We start from the raw sequence: 22705 nt of genomic DNA, 5'->3' as shown, positions 1-22705 counted from the left end.
ACAGCGTTGACAGTTTTAAATGTCCATATACAATACAGAGTGCAGAGGCCACAGATGAGCATATGCAGAACAGAAGTGAGAAATACAGTTCACAGCTTTAGGTCAATGTGCTCATATGTAGTGTTGAACAAAACAACATATCACCAATGGAAACTTCAGCTGGTCATTGTTCACAAAACCTCAGTGGTTTCTCAGAACTGCAAAGCATTTAATCACGTTTACGGCTTAAGAAAAGTAGATTGGTAGGATCAAATAAAATATGACATTCTCACATAATTCTTATGCTAAATAAAACCATATTCCTCTGAATTTCTTTATTATATATTTTTAAGATTGATATGAAAAAGAAATCTGTTCTTCTGCCAGCCTAAGGCATTAACTACAGAAATGCAGAATAGTATGATTGGCACACACACGTATTCAGATTTCCAAGGTATTTATTTATAAAGAAATTACCTTTAATCTGCCGATGTATATAATTAAGCGGGTGTAACTCAACTGGCATTAATTACTTTGTAGTTCTATTATGGTCAGTTATATTTGGTATTTGATGGCCACAGGTTCATTTGGTTATGTTCCAGCTGAGCGTTTAAATATTTAACAGAATTAAAGGCTTACTTAATTAGTCAGAATTAATTTCTTTCCCATGTCCTTATCAGTTTAGAGAGACTTATAAAAAATGCAGGATGCTGGCACTAAAGGACTGTATTTGAGCACCACTGAGTTACATAGCTCACTCACTGAGTACCCATAGCTATCGAGATATATATATATATATATATATATATATATATATATATATATATATATATGAAAAGTATTTTTCTACACACAAGAATAAAATGCCTGCTGAGTCTTGGGAAATCAATACACAGGGATATAACATTTACAGTTTTAATACAAAACATTAAGCTCTAATTAAATCCAAGGCCACATGAGATATAAGTTTACATTGTCTGTTAAAAATACTTTTTTTAGGAAAAAATATTGGTATTAATCATATAGAAACTCCCTGCTCCTTCCACCCCCTCCTGCTTTTGCTTTTACCTTTTGCTATACAGTGTGACTTATCACATGTTTAGCACAGTCTGCTAATATAAATGCAAACATTATTTTCAAGTAATTGTGACATCTATTTAAAAGGAGAATTGCAATGTATGCATAAAGTGATTAGGAAAGGTATTTTAAACTGCACTTTTACTGCACATTTTATTGATTGGTTGGTTGATTGATTGATTTGTATGAACAACACACAATGCCTTTGTAAAAGGAACCAAGAAAGTGTTAACATAATACAATACTGTCATCAACACAATCACTCCAATTATTTGAAATGATGAGGCTGAAACAGCTTTGTTGACAGCTTCATAATTATGTCGAGAATCCTTTGGGGAGAACTGGGAGAAATGTGGGCATTGATCTAGCACACAGTCTCACTTTCCCAGTGAACTTCCAGTTTGAATTCATCTCGCTGTTCCTTTCTAGACATGCTGAGTTATACTTAAAAAAAGAGAAAAGCATTGCGCAGTGTTACTAAATTCTGTTCTATTACAAATCCACATTGGTGCTTGACAGAAGACTAGCAATTTAATGCCATGTGATGCAGCTATGTTCCCTTTACTCACCAATTATAGATTCCTAGCTATGGTTAGAATGCTGGTGTAAACCTATCGCCCTGTTGCCGTGAGATGTATGACTAGCACAGCAACCTCCTAAAATAAATGGGGATCTTCCCAGTTCATTTTTTAAAGACAGGTCAAGTATTTAACACCTGGGGTAATGTAAATTTTTAACTGTTGAACTAAAAGGGAGATACTATACTCATTTATTTTATGGGGTCAGTGACTCTAGTGGACAGGAAGCTTCATCACAGAGACTGACATTTTGATGCCAAAAAATGTGTAACTACAATCCCTGGATATCACATGTCAAGTTGTAGTGAGTCAAGAGCTCACATAACGGGAAAGTGAAGTAATTGCGGCGCCGACTGAGGTTAAAAAATAAATCAACTCTTTTTTTAAACTGTTTGCCCATAGAATCATATTACCTTCCCGGTGAGTGAAGCATGGCTAAGAACTGGAAGAAAGAATACAAGTTCAGATTTAACAGTACCTGTATGTTTATTTCTTTTTAAAACGTGTTATCAATAACAATCATTTTCCTTGACAGACACTTTTAAATCTTGAATTTTGCGACTTTTAGCAATTTTGTTCTTGTTTGTGAACACTGGGGTAATAATTATGGACTGGCCTATTCTCAGGGTAGCTTGATATTTAAACATCAGTACATGCACAATGATGTAGTGGAGGTCACTCAGCAATGTTTTCTCTTTGTAAGCATACAATCAGGGTATGCTTTCTGCCCTTAGGATGAAGACATAATGTTCAACTGGTGCAACTGGGGCAATGATGTACACTTGCTCTCTCAATCTCTCACATGACTGGTGGCATTAGAAACAAGGGTATCATCAGCGTGATGGAGTGTGCTGCAGTCTCTGGTGTACATAAATTGAAACCACGAGCTCCACTGAGCTGAGCAGTCTTTATTGACCCAAAGTCTAACACTGGCTTCAGATAAAAGGAGAGGAAAACTACATGACAGCCTCAGCTTGTTGCAGGAAATCATTAGCGAGGGAAATCTGGAACAACAAGAATTTACTTAGTAAAGGCTCATGCCATTACAGGCCAAGGAGTGCATTGCAACAGCCCATTAAGAACAGACCTTTGTCGATTTTAAATTATTTAGTGAGTTATGGGTTTTGGCTTTTTTACATTTCAAACAGAAAACATAAAAAACAAAAAACAAGTCTGTTCCAGTGAGGTATTGCCACTTATCAGATATAGCAGACAAATGAGGTTATTAGGAGATTCAGTTATTAAAAATAATGATGTGTAGCTGCAACTGTTTGCTATGTATGACAAACTACATGGCAGAACATAATTCATTTGAATGATAACCTTATCAGACAATTTTTCCCCCTGTTTTCTCTACGTCTGTTATGTTTAAAACACAGACCATTCTTAGAACATTTGAGTGAGCTTTAAAAATAAAGAGTGGCAGCTGTGACAACTGGTGGCAAGATTTCTGTAGGTGCTGTAGCAGCAGTAGTAGGGTAGCAGTTATAAAAACCCAGATAACCATGTGGATCTATCAGGAGGAGTGGAGACTTCCATTCCCTAAACTTCACCAGTAGGTGTCACGTACATCTTGGGCAAAGTCTTCAGTGGCGCTTCCTCTAGTAAAACAAGAGGTTTTTAAATCCCTGCCAAGCTCCACCTTATCCTGTATTTAGTGCCTAGTGAACGGGAATGAAACCAGACCACCAGCTTGACTCGTAGCCAATCACTAACCTACTCCATGTAGTACATTTAATTAGTACCATCAGAACAACCCAATGAGACAACAGCAATACCAAGACTTCACCGAGTGTTACAAGAAAGGATCCAAGCTGATCAGTGAGTGAGTGTGTCATGTCTCTGAGTTTCTTCCCCCAATGTACCAAAGGTAGGATATATGTGTTACAAAGCACTTATCACAGCTGTTAAACAGAATACAATAAAATCAAATAAAAAGATATGTACTCTTACAAAGCATAGCTTGTGTAATATTTGCTGGAGGAGATCACAGTCCCTCACAGCCTACCTGAACATGAAAGGAAACCACTGTGTCTTCATCTAATGATCAAAATGAAAAGAAACTAATACAATTTTGCAGGAAAGCAAACACATGAAGAAAACTGAGTCTGTGTCCTAAACTTTACTGATCTCTGGTTCCCTACTATTTCCTAAATGCAGTGACATACACACACTCTACAGACACAACCTGTGATGTCATGTACTGTACATCATTGTTTGAGTTCCACAATTAAATTCAAGTATAGACTGCATGGATGAGATCATGGGTATTTTATTTAAAGTTCCTAGAGATATACTTGTCATCCCTTTCAAATAGGGAAATCCCCAAACTCAGATAAAATCACATCAGTTACAGTGCAAACTGGCAGTCCCAGCAGTCTTTTTAAAGGCATGTGTAAATCAGCTAGATCTATGGTTTAAAGTCTTTAGTCTTTCTGGTAAATCCATTTCACATGAACACCAGATATCATTTTACATTCACAATTAAATATAAAACAAAATCCAAGAAACTCAATTACATTTATGAATTTCAGAATAGTCTTAAAAACAAACCAAAAAACGATTAATTAATTAATTAATTAATTAATTAATTAATTAAACCTACAGTAGCACAGAATAAACAAAAACAGTAAATGTCCATCCTCAGTAAAAGTACTCACCCCTTGAATTTGATCACAGTGTTTATCAAATTAAAAAAATGGTAGTATCCCACATACGACTTCCCAATCGTCAACCGGCAGGAATTGTTTTATGTGCACCGAAAGAGCGAATTCCCACTTGGGTTGGAGACCAGCTCCAGCCTTGTCTGCTTACTCTCTCTGACCAACTAGACAGTGACAGCTGATTTTATTTTAGACCCTTGTAAAAGCTGAACCTTGGCATCTTTTTTTAGAAGGTGAGGCCTATGTGGCGGTCACATCATGTTGCAGATATCTACTGGTAAAGACTTCCTGTTGGAATACTTTTGGAACTCCTATTTCTCATAAAACTGCCATATTATTATTATTGTTACATTTATTGTTTAATGAATACATTAAGTATAATATTAAGGATTGAATATTAAGTTTAATATGAATTACCTTAAAAAAGGATGTGTTTAACGTTATTTATTGTTGTTGTTTTGTTCAGCACTATTTATTAATTAATTGGATTATGCTGTCTATGATTAAATAAAAGTTTTTATTTTAATTGAATTAAACATTTTACTAATAGAATAATATTACATTATCGGAAGAGTTTTATTTTTATGTACATAGGACTGAAATAAAGAGGATATAGAAACATTTTGAATTCCTAAAAAACGAAAACACAAATACCTGCGATAATCAGTGAGAAAGCTTTCCAAATCATACAATGTGCATGCATGGTTAATTTAATAATGCTAAGGGGAGAAACAGAGCTTGAAAGGTGCTAACAATTAACATGGGTAGAAGATTTTCGGATACTTCCATATATATATTATTAGGCGCCAGACTGACACCTCTGGTATCCCCAGCAGCCTAAAGCAAAGTGTGGTTTCCAGACATGTCACCCAAAGCATTAGAGCACCACTGTCTACTCTATGTGAAACTGATAGCTCCCGTATGTCACCGAGCGTCAGGAATAAACACGCAACATTCTGTTTCTGTCCTGTTGTCTTTGTGGCCCAAAATACCGCACTCACTCTCAGATAGAAAACATGACTCACAAGGTAGGTCTAATGAATGGTTAACTGATTGTTTGTAACATGTTAAACTACATATCGTTGGAGATCATACCTGTGCAGTGTCGTTGTATTAGCTATGTTGATGATAACACAACCACTGAAATTCATCAGATGATACAGCAACGAATTCTAAGAGGGATCAGGGTATCAAAGTTGGTTTGGGATTCCTCAGTGTATGTGGTATGTCTGGCATGTCCTGAAACTGAAAACGTTTTGATTCTGTTTTATTCATGAATTAAATAACAGATTGGAGTTCATCCTTTACCGTCCTTGCGACATGGCACTAATGTATGCACGGCTGGAAAGGAAGGTAAACTACCCTATCATCACCCATAAACACAACCTGTCAGATCTGCCTTCTTGCCCGTTAAGATTAAAAGTGACTTGCATAAGATAAACAGAGCCTTTAAATATTACAGAACACATGTCAACGGTGAGAAATTAGTCAGCTGTGAGAGAGAGACAGACCACTCGCACAAAATGTAATGAACTAATGATGCATAAGACAGGTGCTTTCACAATGTTTGCCCACCAAGATCATGCATGGTGTCTACTTGACCTAACTGCTGAACAGTAAACTGTCTGCTGGTCTTCCACAGTTCAACACAACACAACAATGTCACCAGTTAAACAGCTTCAAGGTCATTTTCTTAAGCACCACTTCTGAAATTATGTTAACCACACTTATCAGAAATGATTTGAAATCCACCCTTACAATACTACCATGTAAACAGATTTGTTTCTACAATGTGGATTGGTATAGCTGGCAGGTGTAACTGAAAATATTCATGTTTCACTTGAGACAACCTTATTTAGGGGTCCATTTATTTGAATAAATATTGTTAATTTCACTATACTTTATTAATATATTTTCTGTGTTTGTTGAATACTGATTCAGCCTAGAGAAAACTGTAAGGATACCAGTTGATTGAACTGAGTTAAAACAGGCTTGAACTTTGGACTGCCACTCCATATAAGTAAATCAGTTGACAGTTGACTACAAATAGTGGATACCAAATTGATGGAACTAAAACATGCAATTTGTTATTGACAGGGAAGATATATAGTCAATAAACATATACAAATATTATATGGGCCTATATTTCCTTACTGCTTCCAGGGAACTTCACAGAAGAGATAGAGGTGGAGATGACATGGGCATACAGAGAAATAGTTACTGTAAATATATGCTTTTAATATATTCATTTTTATAGGAGAGTGAACCCATATTAGGACCCTTTGTTTGTTTTATTCTGCTTTTATTCACACTGTTCTTAGATATAGCTTTAATACTTCTGCCGTCTACGCTTTGCTCCAAATTAGATCTCAGACTAGAATCTATTATCCTTTAATGCTTGTTTTTCTCGGCAGGATACTTTTACTCTTAATTATGCCATCAGTATTATTTCCATGGTCTTTCATGGCTAGGGCATACAACTCCTTTTTTTAAGTAGTGTATTTATAATTGAGAATTGCGGTTTTAGTGTGCAGTGAAAGGAATGTAAAATCAAACAAAAACAAAGCAATACATACCATGATATGAATTAATTAGTTTACACTTCCTGGGCTAACAATAATAACATAATGCCACCATGAAACATTTAGCATAACAGTTCTGGCTTTGAAGAATTACTTTCAGCTTTTAAGCAATGAAAACCTAACCGTGCCTTTACAGCATAGTTACGTGTTATTTTGTTTTTTTCTGTTGGCTGTGAGCCATCCTTGATGCCGTGTGCCTGAACTGTCTAATCACAGAATAGATTGAGATAAGGTTGAGAATCAGGAAGGGCCCTTGTTCATGGCATCTGATAAAAATATGTTAAATTGTTGTTTTGAGTGAATAGTTGTTTTTTGTTTTGAATTGCTTATCTTTTAGTATCACTGATAAAGTAAATGTATTAGGCCTTTACCACTCAAGGGATAACACTGTCATGACATAGAGATGTATGTGAAACGACAGATGGATGAAAAAACAATTACAAACTAATTAAATATACATAGAAGATTTGGGGGTTATTTATGAAAGTTTATGAATCTATCAAGCTCCTGAAATCTAAACTAAGATGACTGAAGGCAGAGCACTGGCACTGGAAGATTTTAATATCTATAAGCAGCATTTTGAGGTTCAGGTTCATTACACTTTAACATTTAAATAAGTTCAAGGTATATTTTCTCCTGGGAGATGTGTAGGATCTGAAACTCTTCTCAAGAGCAGAATCACAAGCTTTCTGCTTCACCAGTGCCTGTCCTACACCACTTTATCTCCTTTCCAGCTCTTTCCTTTGAGTTAGTGCACTTATGGAAATATAATGTATTGAGGGAATGCCGCCTTACGTAAAAATCAAGAAAGAAAAATAACCCAATTGATTCTAGCTAATAAAAGGGACCAACAACTTTTACTTCTGCTTTACTACTTCTACACATTGAAATGTCAGACACCTTTTACTGAGATAAGCAGTTAAAACCATGCTGCTAACCTCAAACCCCCTTATCTTCAAAAATGCAAATAAACAACTCACGTCTCAAGTCTCAAGACAATTTAGTTTTACAAAAATATTGTAGTTGTTTAATCTGAATATATATTATTATACTTATACTAATTATTATTACTATTATTATAAGTAAGTCATTTTCATCTGGTTAGTATATAACTGTACAAATAAATGATATGTAGATATAGTTCAAAACCAGCAGATCATTCAGCAGAGGAATTCAGAAAAAAATTAGGACTGAACGCACTTCCAAATGTACATATGCCAAGTGCCAAGCCTATATATGAGAAGTATTATCAAGACCACGGCTCCTCTTTATTTAATTGTGCTTAACAAAGGCTAGTTGCCGTCTTGTTTGAAATCTGTGAAGCACTGATAATTCCTTAGTAATTAAATATAACATTTCTCAGCTGGGAATTAAACCCTGTTTCAAACCCTGCCTCTGAAGATAACAGCATCTGTTAGTCCAGAGCTGATTTCGGTGCCAGGAATCAGAGGTTGATCACTAACCCTGCCGCTTCTAACAAATTTGAAGAAAGTATTTAACTTTCTGGGGGATTTTACCAGCCAGGTCTGGCTTTCCTCCCAGGAAGGATTACATTCAGGTACAGACATCAGTAGTAGTCTTCGTGCAATCCCCAAAGCTCGACACAACAGCAGGGCCAGACTACACAGAGCTAAATTAAGTACAATTAGATACAGGACTGAAAATAGTCCCTTCTTTATTCAGAGATATGTGGGTGTATAAGTCATGCTGTGGGTGCTGATTCAGTAGCATCATTCTAGCTTGACTAGATTTTAAAGGCAACAGGACGAATAAAATGGTCTTAATGGCCCCATCAGCTTGGTTGGTCTTATGCTAAAGATAAAGCTTTTGCAAACAGGTAGCAGATCGTGTGTGGTTTCCATATTGATCAATCAGAAGGTTAGGGCAGCTACAGACATACTGATCCTTGGGCTATTAACATAAGTATACAGAATTTGTGAATTTTCTGCACTCACTAGAGCTGTTCTGTTGCTGGAAGCAGCCCCAGAATTGAATAACAAATAACACATTTGCATCTAGTAAGTATGTTAGCAAAGCTTCAAAGACCATTTTTATTTTTTTTAATGTAATGATCAACATCCCCACCCCCATTTTAGCATACTACTCTTTGAGTAAATACTGAAAGTAAAACTCTGGATATTGAATATCGCTACAATGAACTTAAAGGGCTTATTCAGTAATACGCTATCCTGAGGAAAAACTGACAGACTTGTACTATAATAGCAAATTAGATTTAAATATTATTACTTCAGTGAGATTATACTGATATTAATGCATTGTTATATTCAAACTAAGCAACCGTCCATTATGGAACATATTTCATTTGTCATTTTGGATTAATCCTGGGAAGTATTTAAGTCTGTGTATTCGAAAACCAGACAATATAGTTTGATGCCTAAAAGTAGATTTTCAGAAAGTCATATTACATTGTTTATCGTTACCAATTTCAGAAATGTGCTCTGTAATCACAATTAATTATTGTATTTAATGTGACATACATGAGGGGGCTTTTCTTTCTTTCCCTAAAACAGGTGCACATTTTACTAGTTTCCATTGCAGATTATTTTCTTGTAAAATGGTGATGCATGTAAATGTTTGGATGTAATGCTTATGAAAATACTTATTTGTGGCTGACATAAAAGGGCCCATTAGGATGTTTATTTCGCTTGCCAGTGATAAGGGCAATATGAAATGAAAGACACACCTATTTTCTCAATGGAACATAGATGTCATAAAGATGCTCATTATCTTGTGCTACTTCCCTATGTAACAGTACAATAACAACTCGAAAGGAATAGGTCAGATACAGTTTACTATCATGCGGCCAAACTGCATTGACTTTGAACAACATGTCATAAGGCTATGGTGACATATTGTTTGAAGATATATTTTGAGCGTGTACATTTCAGAGATTTTGTACAAAAATCACACTTTGATATTGCATTTGGCATTAAACTCAGCTAATTTAAATGTAAACCCACACATTTCCTTTCATTTGCATGATGTCATTGTGTGTTTCCAGGAAAAACAAATTCCCAAAAGAGTATTTTGGCACTGAAAATGACATCCCAGGACTATACACCACTGATATCATCTGGGACACACAGCCTGAGTTTATGGAAATTCATTTCCAGTTTGAAGCTTCAAAGCATATAGTAAAACAAAACAGGCAGTTTGGTTATGTGTTCTGTTATATAATTTACTACATAAAGATTTAGAAAGTCGTGTTTTAGAGGCTGATCAATGAATAGTACATCCATGTAGAAAGGTTTTGGTTCAGCTGAAAGCATAACCTCCCACCAGTGCACTGTGCCCAAACCCAACCTTTACAATTGTGACCGTTGTGTCTACCCAAATTAGCTGTTTTGCAAATGTTATTTAGTCAGAACAAAGGTCCATTGAAACCGGGAAATCAAATGCCCCAAATAAAGAAACATGCAGATCCCCCCTCCACATTTTCTAGTGTTGAAGATACGAAAGGTACTAAAAGGAGATGTACTATATTGAAAAAAAGCAAAATATGCTACGTCAGAGTACACAGAGAAGAGAGGTTCTCCACCCAACACATTAATAATTATTCAAAGGAATCGGCTTGGGGAATCTGTCAGAATGTGTTATTAATCAAATACTATCCCCAGTATCTTTGATTTTCAAGTGTTGTTAAATTGCTTGCTACTATTAGCAACTCATAAATAAAAGTACATATTTAAAAAGCTTTTTATGTATGTATTTGTTTATTTTACTCAATGCTGAGAACTGTGTAGTGCAGTGCTTCTGGAAAATACTGACAAGATGCACTAAAAATGTTTTGCTAGCCTTTTTTTCAACCTCCATATCTTTGTAGGCTTTTTTGCAGTAACAGTTTTGTAAAATACGCACAATAACAACCAACAACAAAAATATCTCTATCATCAGTGCATATTTCTAAACTTTGTATTTAGTTTAGTAAATGAAAGCAACATTCTTTCAGTGCACCATTAAGCTGTTTAATCTGATTCAGTAGATCGTGTAACGTGTTGTTTGGTGCTCAGAGGAAACAGAATAAGGACCACACACACACACACACACACACACACACACACACACACATACACATGATAGAAAAGCAGCAGAATATTCAAGAGATGTATTTATCCTTACATTCACTGGTGCCCAGGCTTGGTTTTAGGGACATTCTGTCCTCAGCTGATTGGTGGTCTTTCTGCTCCATCGCAAAGCTACCTTGGCTCCCAAGTTCTTTCTTTGATGCAGGGGAATGTGTACCTTTCTCTGCTCTTACTTCCTGGTGAAGGCAAAAGGGGATGTAAAGAGTTATCAGGAGGAAACACCTGTGGTTTTCCTCTGTGGGAGTGACCTCTCAAGCCACCTCCCAGCATTTGCAAGCTAATTCTGCATTTTCATTAAACAGCAAAATGAAGAAGCTGTAAAATCAATAGTAGCTGCCATTTCACATTTCACAACATATGGAAGTGCACGTAGTTGCAAGCGAGGTCGTCTGCTGACTGCCTTTCCGGTGCACAGCAGTCCGGACTTCACTAGTCAAACAAAGATGACCTTGCATGTAATACGGAAAGCTGAGTTGCACTGAAAGTTTCTTTTAACTATTATCTACTTCCGGCTAAACAAGTGCAATCTGCATAATGCAGCACACTAGCCACAATCTACAGCTTGTGTAACCCATTTGCACTATTTTAAATTCTGGATGTCAAGCACTCAAACACTTCATTGTGTTTAACAGTAAAATCTTCTACATATAGACAAATCCTATTTTAATGATGTGATTAAAAATAAAGTAAAAAATAACTCATTACCTTTTAGATATTTCCAACTTACAATTTCTATGTATAGCACTTTAATAAATTCATAGAACTTGTCAGTGCATTTCTCAGTGAAATGCACTGTATTTATTGACTACATAGCACTGACATTTGGTTTTAATAAATCTGATATTAATTTTGCTCCTTTCTTTTTATGCTCTCCTTAAAATGTATAACATGGACTTAGCAAAAGCCCCACTTCTGAATTGGTGATTAGAGATGTATGCCACTGAAGTAGTTGCAGTGCTTTATTTACCTTTGCATGTCAGTCCTGTGGGGTTGAAAGCTACCTTTGTTTTGCACCTAACATTATTTGCAAATCAAATTTCTTCCCAAAGGCTAGTCCCCTAGAGCGTCTACACGGGATTAGTTTTGTTGAAAAGAAATTCACAAGACAAGCTCTTTCATAGAAAAGAAAGTAAACTAAAACCTCTCATTTCATCTTTGTTTTGACGAATTCAACCAAGAAAAGCTTATCCTCAATCACCGAAGAAACAACAACAAAAGCTCTCTTCAGACACATAAGCTCCCTCGGCATCAATTGATTGTTTTGCCAGATTTCCCTAAAAGCTTGTTTGGTCTCTACAATATACTTCAGAGCAATACTGTGATCTTCCATGAAGGCTTCAATTAAATCACTCTTGTAGGTAATATTACATTATTCATTTTAAAGCAAACCAATGTTAAAAGTCACCAGAGTATTTTTTTTTTTTCAGTGCACAGCAAACTTTTCCTCAAACAAGGGAGAATGCACCTTGGCCTTCAAATAAGAAATAAATACTCCAGCAGTTGTTTTTGTCTTTTATGTCCATGTTTTCTTTTTGAGCTTTAGCACAGCATATAACATTTTTATGAATCTGAGTTTCAAATTACAAAGGGAGTCATGTCATGTCTACATTACAAAAATCACCTAGGAAATCCACCAAGGCACAAAATCTCCCTAGAATACCAGAGACTATAAGGCCAGCTGATTGCTGACAGAGAAATAGATTCAATTTTGAATGAAGGAAAATAAAATCTGCAGACTAATCCAAATTACTCTAAACACCATTTCCCACAAATATAGCAACTCATACTGATGTGTCTATTTACAAAACCATTATTTATTTGTATAAGGGCTCTCGTTCCTCTTTTGTAGACAAAATGAAACAATCAAACACACTATATAATACATTCGCATTAAGCATCCCAATACCTGACATTGTACAGTGGTATTGATTATGATGTAAACTGAGGGTATGACTCTTGAACACCACTGATAACAGCACTCAAGGAATTGCCCTCCCTTCAGTTACAGCTCTGCAAAAGCAGCCCTGGGAGAAGTCTTATTTCAGACCACTGATGCTGAAAGGCAGCTCATGTGTAACTCCTAGTTGGGAGGGAATGTTCAATTTAAATTGCAGTCCTTGGTGCAAAGCACATTGATCCATGCACAATTGCTTGATGTGATTGCTTTCTGGATTGAAATATGTTTCCAGTTGTGATCACTGTCATGTCCTTTAATTTTGTTACAGCCCTTAGTTGCCATATTAAAATGCAAAGCGATGTGTTCCAGAATGTCAAAGAAGCACACTACACATTCTATTTTTAATTCTGTGAGCTCTTTTACTGTCTTGCACAGAATACATAAGTGTCTTCTGAGTGGTGCCAGCTGGAGGGCATTGCAAAATAAGTTTATACAGTGTTCCAAGCCAAAAGGTAATAGGTTAGAGAAGTGGCTTTCCACATGCAGCAGATACTGTACTTGTAGATATATGTTAGTATAGTTAAACAAAACAGATACAGATGATGCAGAATTATAAGCATATTGGGTCTAGTTAACAAATTATCCTAATACTCCAGAGCTTTTACCTTAAATGCAGCAAACACTACAAAATCTCAATATAACAGGTTTCATAACAGTGATTCACAAAGTGCTTTCCATTAATAATGTACTCAATTTATTATCACAGAAGCAGACACAACAGTCACTACATTAAAGGTGAGTTGAACAATGAGTTACTCATCCACTAGTAATTAGCGGAAAAAGGTTCCTTATGACTTGAAAATGCATTGTGACTCAGTCTTTGACAGATTTGGATAAGTAATGTGACAATTTGTGAGCTAAGATATCCTTTCACTCAAAGTACAGCTTGTCCTGGGTAATAGAACATCATACACTGACTGTACTTTAAAGCACATGTATGGGTAAAAAACAAAACACAAATCCAAGAGCAATATCTTATAACACACTTCTTGCAAACTCACTAATGTTCTCTGACCTGTTCCTTATTCACATTAATTGTGCAGTTATACAACAACAACGACAGCAACAACAATGTGTACTTGTGTTTGAGGAAAGTAGTCTGAGCCACAATACATACAGTATTGTTTGGTTCTTGTGACTTGACAAGTGAGAACACAGAGTGTAAACTAGTGTATTTCATCAAAATGTCAAACACCTTCTCCAAAAACTATTTCAAGGGTGACTGGGGCTGCAGCATGCGACTGCTAATGTCATGGATGGCCAGAAATGATCTTCATTGATTTACAGTCCGAAGGATGTGCCTGTATTCATCACCGTTTAACCATTTTCCCTCACGATGCATCACAGTGTTAATATGTAAAAGGAGTAAATTCGAAAAAAGGCTGGGGAAAGTAGAGACAGCGTGTTTGCGTCTCACAAACATTAGAGCTACAAATGATGATGTTCCTTCTCACTACGCATGAGAGATACACCCCAGCCAGCTTTACACACACAGCTGTTCCTCCCTTTCTCACGCCAAAAGGGAAGATGAAAAGGAAACATTAACGCTGTTCATGTACCAAGGCCAATTACATGCAACAGCTAACAGGTTACTGTACTGCTGGTTAACCATTTAAAGATATGCATATGAAAATAAAAACAATAACTTGCCTTGGTAAGATACTATACAGCATATAAAGACTTTTAAAATTATACATTTCTGTTGGAGGGAAGGGTGCAAATGAGGTCGTTTCTCCCCAGTGTCCAACAATAGGTAGAAGCTCACTGTGTAGTCCAACTGAGAAATGTGAAAGTGCACAGCATGCCAATTCTCACATCTGCTCGGCAATATGGGCTGAGAAACCAGCTTTGTGAAGAGCCTCTTCGACCGCTAACACACAGGCTGTTCACAGGGTAAAGCTGCAGCAAGAAGGCCACTCATGACCAGAGCGAAGCACTGGGTTTTTGAGGTATATCTTCTAAAACAGTATTGCTGTGAGTTTCATTCAATCATGTAGGAGGTACTGCACTCAGATCAGACATAACTGCAGTTGTGGTTTATGTTTACACATGTAATTGAGTTTTGCAACTGATATAAATTGTTTGTGTAAAACATTTTTGGCACTACACACCATGTCTTTCTGAAGAACTGAAAGCTCAAACACAAATTCAACACTTTCATCTCTTTGAATAATAAGAATTACAATTATGATGATAATGTTAATAAAAACAATATATATTTTTAATTCCAAATAATAGAAACATGTATTCACTAACATTTGCTGCATTTTCATCCATTATCATTATTTGACCAAAAGAAAATGACCACTGATTAGCAGCTAAAGAAGCACTTTGTAGGAACAACAGTGATAACTGTAATGTTTTTTGGAGTGGGATGTGATGTACTGAAGTAACAAGCTGTGCTATTTCACAATGTCACTGTTTTAGATACAAGTTTTCGTAAATGAGGGAGATTATTTCCAGGTTGTCCAGAAAGGTTTCTCAGTTTGCACAATGTTTTCCCCTTATGTCATTGCTGCAAATACCATGTGTGATGCATGCAAATCTTGTTTCACTTACTTTCATCAGCTTCCGTATTCTAGTAACACTCAGTAAATAGACGATGGCTTTTTAAATTATTATTAGGAGAGGTATAAATACTGGATCAGGTACTTGAAAAATGCTAAGGTTTAAAATCTTCATGGTATGGTTTACAAATATGCTAAATATAATATCATAGCAGATCGTTCAGTGTGTGAAGTTTGTAACACACTGTTATTTACACTGTGTTAGTCATTCTGCATATTGGTCTACAGAACCACAACCTTGACATTTTAAATACCCTGCTTAGTTTTACCCGCTGTCTCTGCCACTATCAATGCTTAACTAGAGTAAACTGATGGAATGCACTTCACATTTTCCATTGGCATCATTGGTTTTTCAGCACCAGCACCTTAACGTTTCCTTGTTGGTTTTGCTTTAGAAGTTTACTATGGTAACCAAAGCTGTCTCCATGGCATAAGGCTGGCTTTCGGCTTTTGTTGAGTACATTTCTATGTGTGTAATTGCTTTCAAAAACAATAAAAACATACGCACAAATAATGACTTTGCATTATTATAATATATATATATAATTTTGAATTGTAACTTTTCTAAATTCTAATTAAAACAGACTTCTGAATACTTCGATATGACCAGTGCAGGGATAAGACCATGATGGCAATAGCTAGCAAAAATATATCATTATGAATTCAAAATGGGGGGGAAGGCAGATATTAATTAAGGAGCAAATTACACTCAGAAACACATTTAAAGCTAAGTGATTATAAGCTTGGCTTTAGGAGAAACAAATTATGTCATAGGGAATTGGCATTGTGGTGTTGAAAGATGCTACTTCGGAATTTTTAATTGCCTCTCTAGTTAGTAGACATGGTCTCCATTACATAATAGTTAGACTTAAAAGTCAGCCAATATATTACAACATTGAACTTGTAAATGAGTTTAAGGTGTTAACCAGAAAGAAAAGGTTTCTGAAATCAAGATGCAAAGGCTACAAAACAACCAAGATGAGCCAAATAGTCTAAAGTTCTTGTATTCTTAACAGAGCATTAAATTTCCCCATGTGTTATTACAGCTGTTAAAATAACTTGCATTTTTTAGACCCATTATTGAGGTTCTGAGATCTATTTTTTTTTTAAGTTAAAGTTTTAAATCAAACTGTTTTCAATATGTCTTCTCTCATGTCTTTGGTTAAAAGGGGAGCAGGTCTTAATGGAAGAAAAGCCGGTTACAATATGTGCAGACTGTGACGATTTAAACTATCACCCAGAATAGTAATGCACATCAATATTTCACCAATGGACAACCTGGAAATATGCTTATGCAGATAAATTGCCTGGGAGAGTGTTACTGGAAGTACAAGCCGGCAAAGTGGAATAGTCTTGTGGTACAGTATGATACTGCCTGAGGTAGGCTACATCAGTACTGCAGCACAAGTACGCTCCGTCCTCATATCCCAGCTGCAGCCACCGTCGTCAAACTGCTTATTTCGGTTTCTCATTTCATTCAATGATGGAGGTAAAACTGACAAATAGATAAAGTATAATACTCAAAAGATTATGCTTATTTTTGTTTTAAGCCTGTTTGTAAAAATCTTAAAGGAGACTTCATAAGCAACACAGTCCTTCTGATAATCTATTAGAGGTCATCTTAAAGCAGATGATCTGTGGATGAGGGCTGTGAACCCGTCTATCAGCCAAATCTGCCTCCTTGACTTAAACTAGTATTGCAAAAAACAAATCCCAAGACACATGGGAGAGGAAAACAGTTTCAAGGAATATTGAAATACCGTCTGCCTTAATTAAAACCCATGGCAAGCCTCCAATGAGCTTTAAAGTATTACAAATTGAAATTCAGGGAATCATTTTTTATTATTTCTAACCCCTTCAGATTTATATTCAGAATTATATTTAATGATATTTTGGGCTGGCTGTAGCTATGTTTTCACACTCTGAATTTACTGTGGATGCTAACTTTGAGAAGTGCTTTGACATTAAATACTTGCATGCTTGAAGGTTACGTGGAAACATAGGTGGTTTATACAAATATTTGGACAAGATTATCAGTTTCAAAAGAAAATCTAATCTTAAGACCACGAAAGAAGCAAAAGGAAAATGAAATTGCTTAACATATTTAATAAGAACAGAAATGAAAACTAGATATCAGTGAACAATGAGCAGTTTATTTTTGTACCCATTGCCCTTGCAGTTGCAGACGCATTAGAATGAAATGTGGGATAATGTTGAAGGAACTGTTTACAAGATTGATATTATGGTAATGATGTGGCATTAATAAGGCATGAGCCATAATTACTGTGCACTGCGCATGTGTTCAGTGGGAATGCATTTGCAGCTGGCTGGAAAATGGTGCCTGGTTCAGCTCTTATATTGCTTTCATGTTTATCTAAGATTGTGGTTGCAACCTAAACATTTATGTGTTTTCAAACATGATTACACATCATTACACATGCAAAAGGGAAAGATAGCTTTCTTTACTTATGATGCATACATAAACAATCATATTGTTAAGTAGCTCTATTTACCCAGCATAGGAGAAAAGTCATGTTATTCAAGTAATGTTAGATGCACATCCGTCTGTCATCTGTCAGATGTCTGCTGGGTAGAGCTCAGCTCAACTATGACCTCATGTTTGTATTTACAACTCTCTCTGCCTTCTTTATGGGGGATATGCAGGAGGGCAGGGCAGAGGGCATCAGTAGCACTAACTCTGAATATGCTTTATAGATTTGTAAGTGTCGTCATATTTTTAAATTCTAAACAGCACAAAGCGAAGCTGAAAGCGTCAAATTGAGTATTTATGTGACTACTGAAACAGAATATATTACACAACTGTGTGAAGCATAATTTATATTCCTACAGAGCCCTAGTGAAAAGAAAACTTAGACAACTTGCTATTAACTGCAATGTAGAATGGCAAGAGCGAATGAACGGCATAGACAAAAAACAATATAGCTCCATTGTGGGAAGTGAACATATGCTGACTACAAAAAGAAGTACAGATGGACATAAACAATATTCCATACAGTCTGTGCTACAGTCTCAGAAATCTATATCAGTAGTACAAAGTAAATAGCAGTGGACCATGCACATTCATAGCAACAGTGCATATATTTAGCAACAGCTTGTCCTGTGACATATCTGACACCTTATCTCAGTTCTCTGAAAGCCATTACAATGTTGGAAACTAAATACCAAAAAAGCATCAAACAAAAAACGAAAAACAAACAAAAAAAAGGAAACAAAAATAAGCTTCCAATAATGTTTGGACTGTGATATCATTTTCCATGTATATGATGTTTAATTAAATTTTCCAGTGATAAAATGCAAAATTGCTAGTTTTTATACTAGTGTGCTCATTTCTCTTATTCTATTAAATCCAATGTTCTCTATGGTGGTTCTCTTTAAAATATGTTTAAAGAGACATATTGTAGGCTTCTGTCATGTATAACTGGGTATTTGAATCTTTTGCAAGATAAAAAAAATAGTATTTTTATACTCATTGAAACTGTAGGATCTGTTTGCCAATAATTCTTTTCGGAGGAAGGCGTTTGAGAAAGCATGTACAGGAGCTTTTAGTGCTAGGTCATGGCAAAGACTGGTATGTTAAAGCATGCCAACTATCAAACACCATTAGACTTATTTAGACCAACACAGATGAGTTAGATTGACACTCTGCAAATGGAAGCATCTATTGCTGCAGTTCTTTACACTAAACTCCAAATTCCAATTCTAAGCACCCCAACATAAATTATAAATTTAACTGAAAAATAATTGTTTTTTATGTTTGATTGTTATTCGAGATTGTGTCCATATGCCAGTTTAAAGTAAATTATTTTGTTGAGTACAATAAAAGTTGAATGAAAATGAAAAGTTGAGTATGAAACCAAGCTTTTTGAATGTAATCACTGATATCATATTAGAACTTCCATGGCACTTCCATTTTCCATTTTGCATTGATTTCTAAGATATTCAGCTTATTCATTCAGTGATCGTTTGGTAATGAATACTATATATGGGAAACTGTGCTTAATTAATTCAACTTGTTCCTAACAATGTCATTTCTCTGAGAATGGTTTGATTTACGAGTTTGTACTCCTTAGTAATAAAATCCCACATACAGTATGAGGTTTATATGGAGTTCCCTTCAGTGCAATGGCCTGGTCTCATATTTGAGTATTTGATTGACTGCCACCTTGTGGTTAATAAGGAAACTTCTTGATGGTGCAGTAATCAAACCATTATTTGTATTTAAAGGCAAGGCCAATAACACCAATAATATCATCATCATCATCATTATGTGAGCCACACAATCAATAAAGTAGAACAAATACTGTTTAAACATGTAGGGGAAGTGACCCAATTAAGTTTTCATATTTTCTTATACATATGTGACTTTGGGGTATTAAATCAAAGTTTAATCTCTCATTTAAACACTTAATTGTCATAAATTGACAAATTATTTAATTTGCAAAAGTGAAAATTCCAGAGTGGGCTTATAAGGTGTCCCAAATAAGCCCACAAGAGTTTTAACAATAAATACTTCAAATTGTATTGATTAAGCACTTAATATTTCATAGATTATTGAATTCAGATCTCAAATAACCAACCTAACCAAATACAATAGTATTTTTTATATTATCAGAGACTAATTTCCATCACATGGAGTTATTGCACTTGTAGAGGCAGTTTGCTCTGCTGGTGTGCTGGTTGTTGGGGTTGGGGCCGGGGCTGGTGGGGCTGTGGAAGTCTGCACAGGTGCTTCAGAAAAAGGAGACACTTGTCTGTCCACCCGGCTCTGGCTCACAGGGAATATTCTAGTGCTCTCAAAGCCTCCGATGATGTTTTGTGGCTTGAGAGCAGTGGAAGCACATCAAGTTTCGCAGGGAATTCCTCCATTCAAATTTTGTCCCTGCTAACACCGGAATGGCAGCACAGTTCTTTCATCCATTACCTTTCGACTATGGATGCACCAATCGATAGGCCACCGATCGGTATCGGGACATTATGGCAAAAAATAATTATATCAACTATTGGCCGTTTGCTTTAAAATGGCCGATATTTCTGACAGATATTTCTGTCTAATGGTGCGGCTTTTATTGCGTCTAACTAAGCGTCCGATTTGTTCTATTCTACTCATGTACTTTAAACAAAATGTGAATGATGCACATGAACTGCAATGCAGTTCACCCTCGACCTGCTCTCGTACTATAGGTCAATAAATAATAGGAAAATATCGGATATCGGATATCGGTATCGGCCCAGAATGTTCATATTGGTGCATCTTTACTGTTGACTTCACCAAACACTGTCTTGTCCATAAAGCAAAGGTTTGGGGTGACTTCTAAAAATGCTGCTGCACAGTGGCAGCACAGAGTCATACATAACTCAAGAACAAAAAATGTGATTGGCTCCAAATAAAAAGTAACATGACAGTAACAACTTTGTGCATTTGCTCTGAAACAGATCATCCATCTAAAATTTCCTGTCATTTTTGTATTTCAAAATAAAAGAACAAGTGGGCTTATATTACGTGGGCTTAATTGGGTCACTTCCATTATCCTTATAAATACATATACATTCAATGATAACACCGGGTTTTGGAGTTAAGATATTTCCATTTCTTAAATTATATGTTGTTCCGTGTAACTAAAAATGTAGTCTATTCCTTCAAATTGATGCGTGTCAGCACAGTGATTGTACCTCTACAAAAGCAAAATACTAATGAAGCAAACAAGACTTAAGTGCTGTACAGTATTAATTTAACAATTGTTAGTGAAACCCAATTTGTATTGTATTTTGAATCATGTGTTATGAATCCTCTTCATTATTTCATTCTCACATAAATTGCAATTTCTTATAAGACTACAAAAGCTGTTAAGATAAGGATTATTTTTCCACAGATAGTTAAATGTTTTGGGGAACAATACAATGTGGTCAAACATATTTCTTTGCCATACTATATATGATGGCATTCACAGAAACTAATTTTATTCACACCAACACCCTGTTTTAAAAATAAAGATTTAGTTTATTTTCAATTCAATAACTGCACGATACCATACTGAAACATTATATCAAACTCCACAATTGACCATTATAATGCTTTAGGTGGCCGTTTCTATTTTTGTATTATCTAAAGACCTCATCTCATCGGTTGCTCATTTAATCATTCATTCTGAAGTTGCCTCCTGATGAAAATACATATATTTGAGTACTGCCATTAATGTTATATGAAGATCTTACTAAAATGATCTAAAAAGGCTGAATTAATTCATTTCCACAAAACAAATACAACTGTTCAGACAATAGTTTTTGTTTGTTTTGTTCCCTATATGAACCTCATTATAAAAGAAAGATTACAAAAAGCAACACTAATATTGACTTTCTATGTATGTGTTCAACATTATATTGATCTAGATTAGTCTGTGATACTTCTGTTACAAAGTGATCACATTGTACGTAAAAATAGCACTTGCTACAAGGTTAGAAATGTTAATGCTGCTGTGACAGACACTGCACTGATGTGAATGTGATTCGGTTAAGCGCTTTAGTCTGTGTGGGCTTCAATTATATTTCCAGAGCATGTCCACTGTCTGGACTGTACATTAAAAATACAGTCAACGTGCACTTAGCTGTGCAAAAGCCATGTCCCTTTTCATTAGTCATTCTTTCAGTCTAAAAATGTGAGATTCTATATTGAAATAATAATGCATAGTCTTCAAAGCCAGTTCTGATCAGTTGAGCCACACTGCTTTATGTTCCGTCTCTAAAGAAATGCATGCTGAAGGGTACTGATGGAAAATATGTTAAAAATATGTATTATTGTTGAACTTTAGATGCAGACTATTACCCATTAAGCAAACTCGCTTATTGAACAGAATTACTTGTTTTTATCAGCTTATTAGAGTGACATCACTCGAAATACTCTTCAAACATCTTGCCTGGGGGATGTTTTTTCACACAATTTGTCTGTCACTTGTTTGAATTGTGTGGTGCAGGTGCTGGGATGTGTGTCTGTTGCAGAGGTGCCAAAGGTAGTCTATAGAATAACCTATAAAGAAATGTGTAATACGCAGTTTTATTTATACTTTTTATTAATATGTTTGTGTACAGAAACCTTGTACACAAAATTAAGGGATTTACAAAAAGTTTAGAAACAGCAGTAAACCTCTGAATCCAGGTGTACTTTTGGTTAACTGGAAAAG

General features: G+C 35.6%; 1 protein-coding gene across 3 annotated transcripts in view; it reads right to left on the bottom strand.

Moving 5' to 3' along the window:
* Positions 1-22705, bottom strand: part of xirp2b (xin actin binding repeat containing 2b) — a 50951-nt gene that overhangs the window by 18062 nt on the left and 10184 nt on the right. For 2 of the 3 annotated variants that reach the window (XM_066688634.1, XM_066688635.1), the window contains one exon: positions 11020-11161. In XM_066688634.1, the coding sequence (XP_066544731.1) occupies positions 11020-11161 (142 nt within the window). Of the gene's footprint in view, positions 1-4294; positions 4446-11019; positions 11162-22705 lie in introns of those variants that run through there. The other variant, XM_066688636.1, reaches the window with a different exon arrangement.

The sequence above is a fragment of the Amia ocellicauda genome, chromosome 16 (assembly GCF_036373705.1).
Source record: "Amia ocellicauda isolate fAmiCal2 chromosome 16, fAmiCal2.hap1, whole genome shotgun sequence".
In the NCBI taxonomy this organism is placed as follows: domain Eukaryota; kingdom Metazoa; phylum Chordata; class Actinopteri; order Amiiformes; family Amiidae; genus Amia; species Amia ocellicauda.
This window is presented reverse-complemented; position numbering and strand designations above follow the sequence as displayed.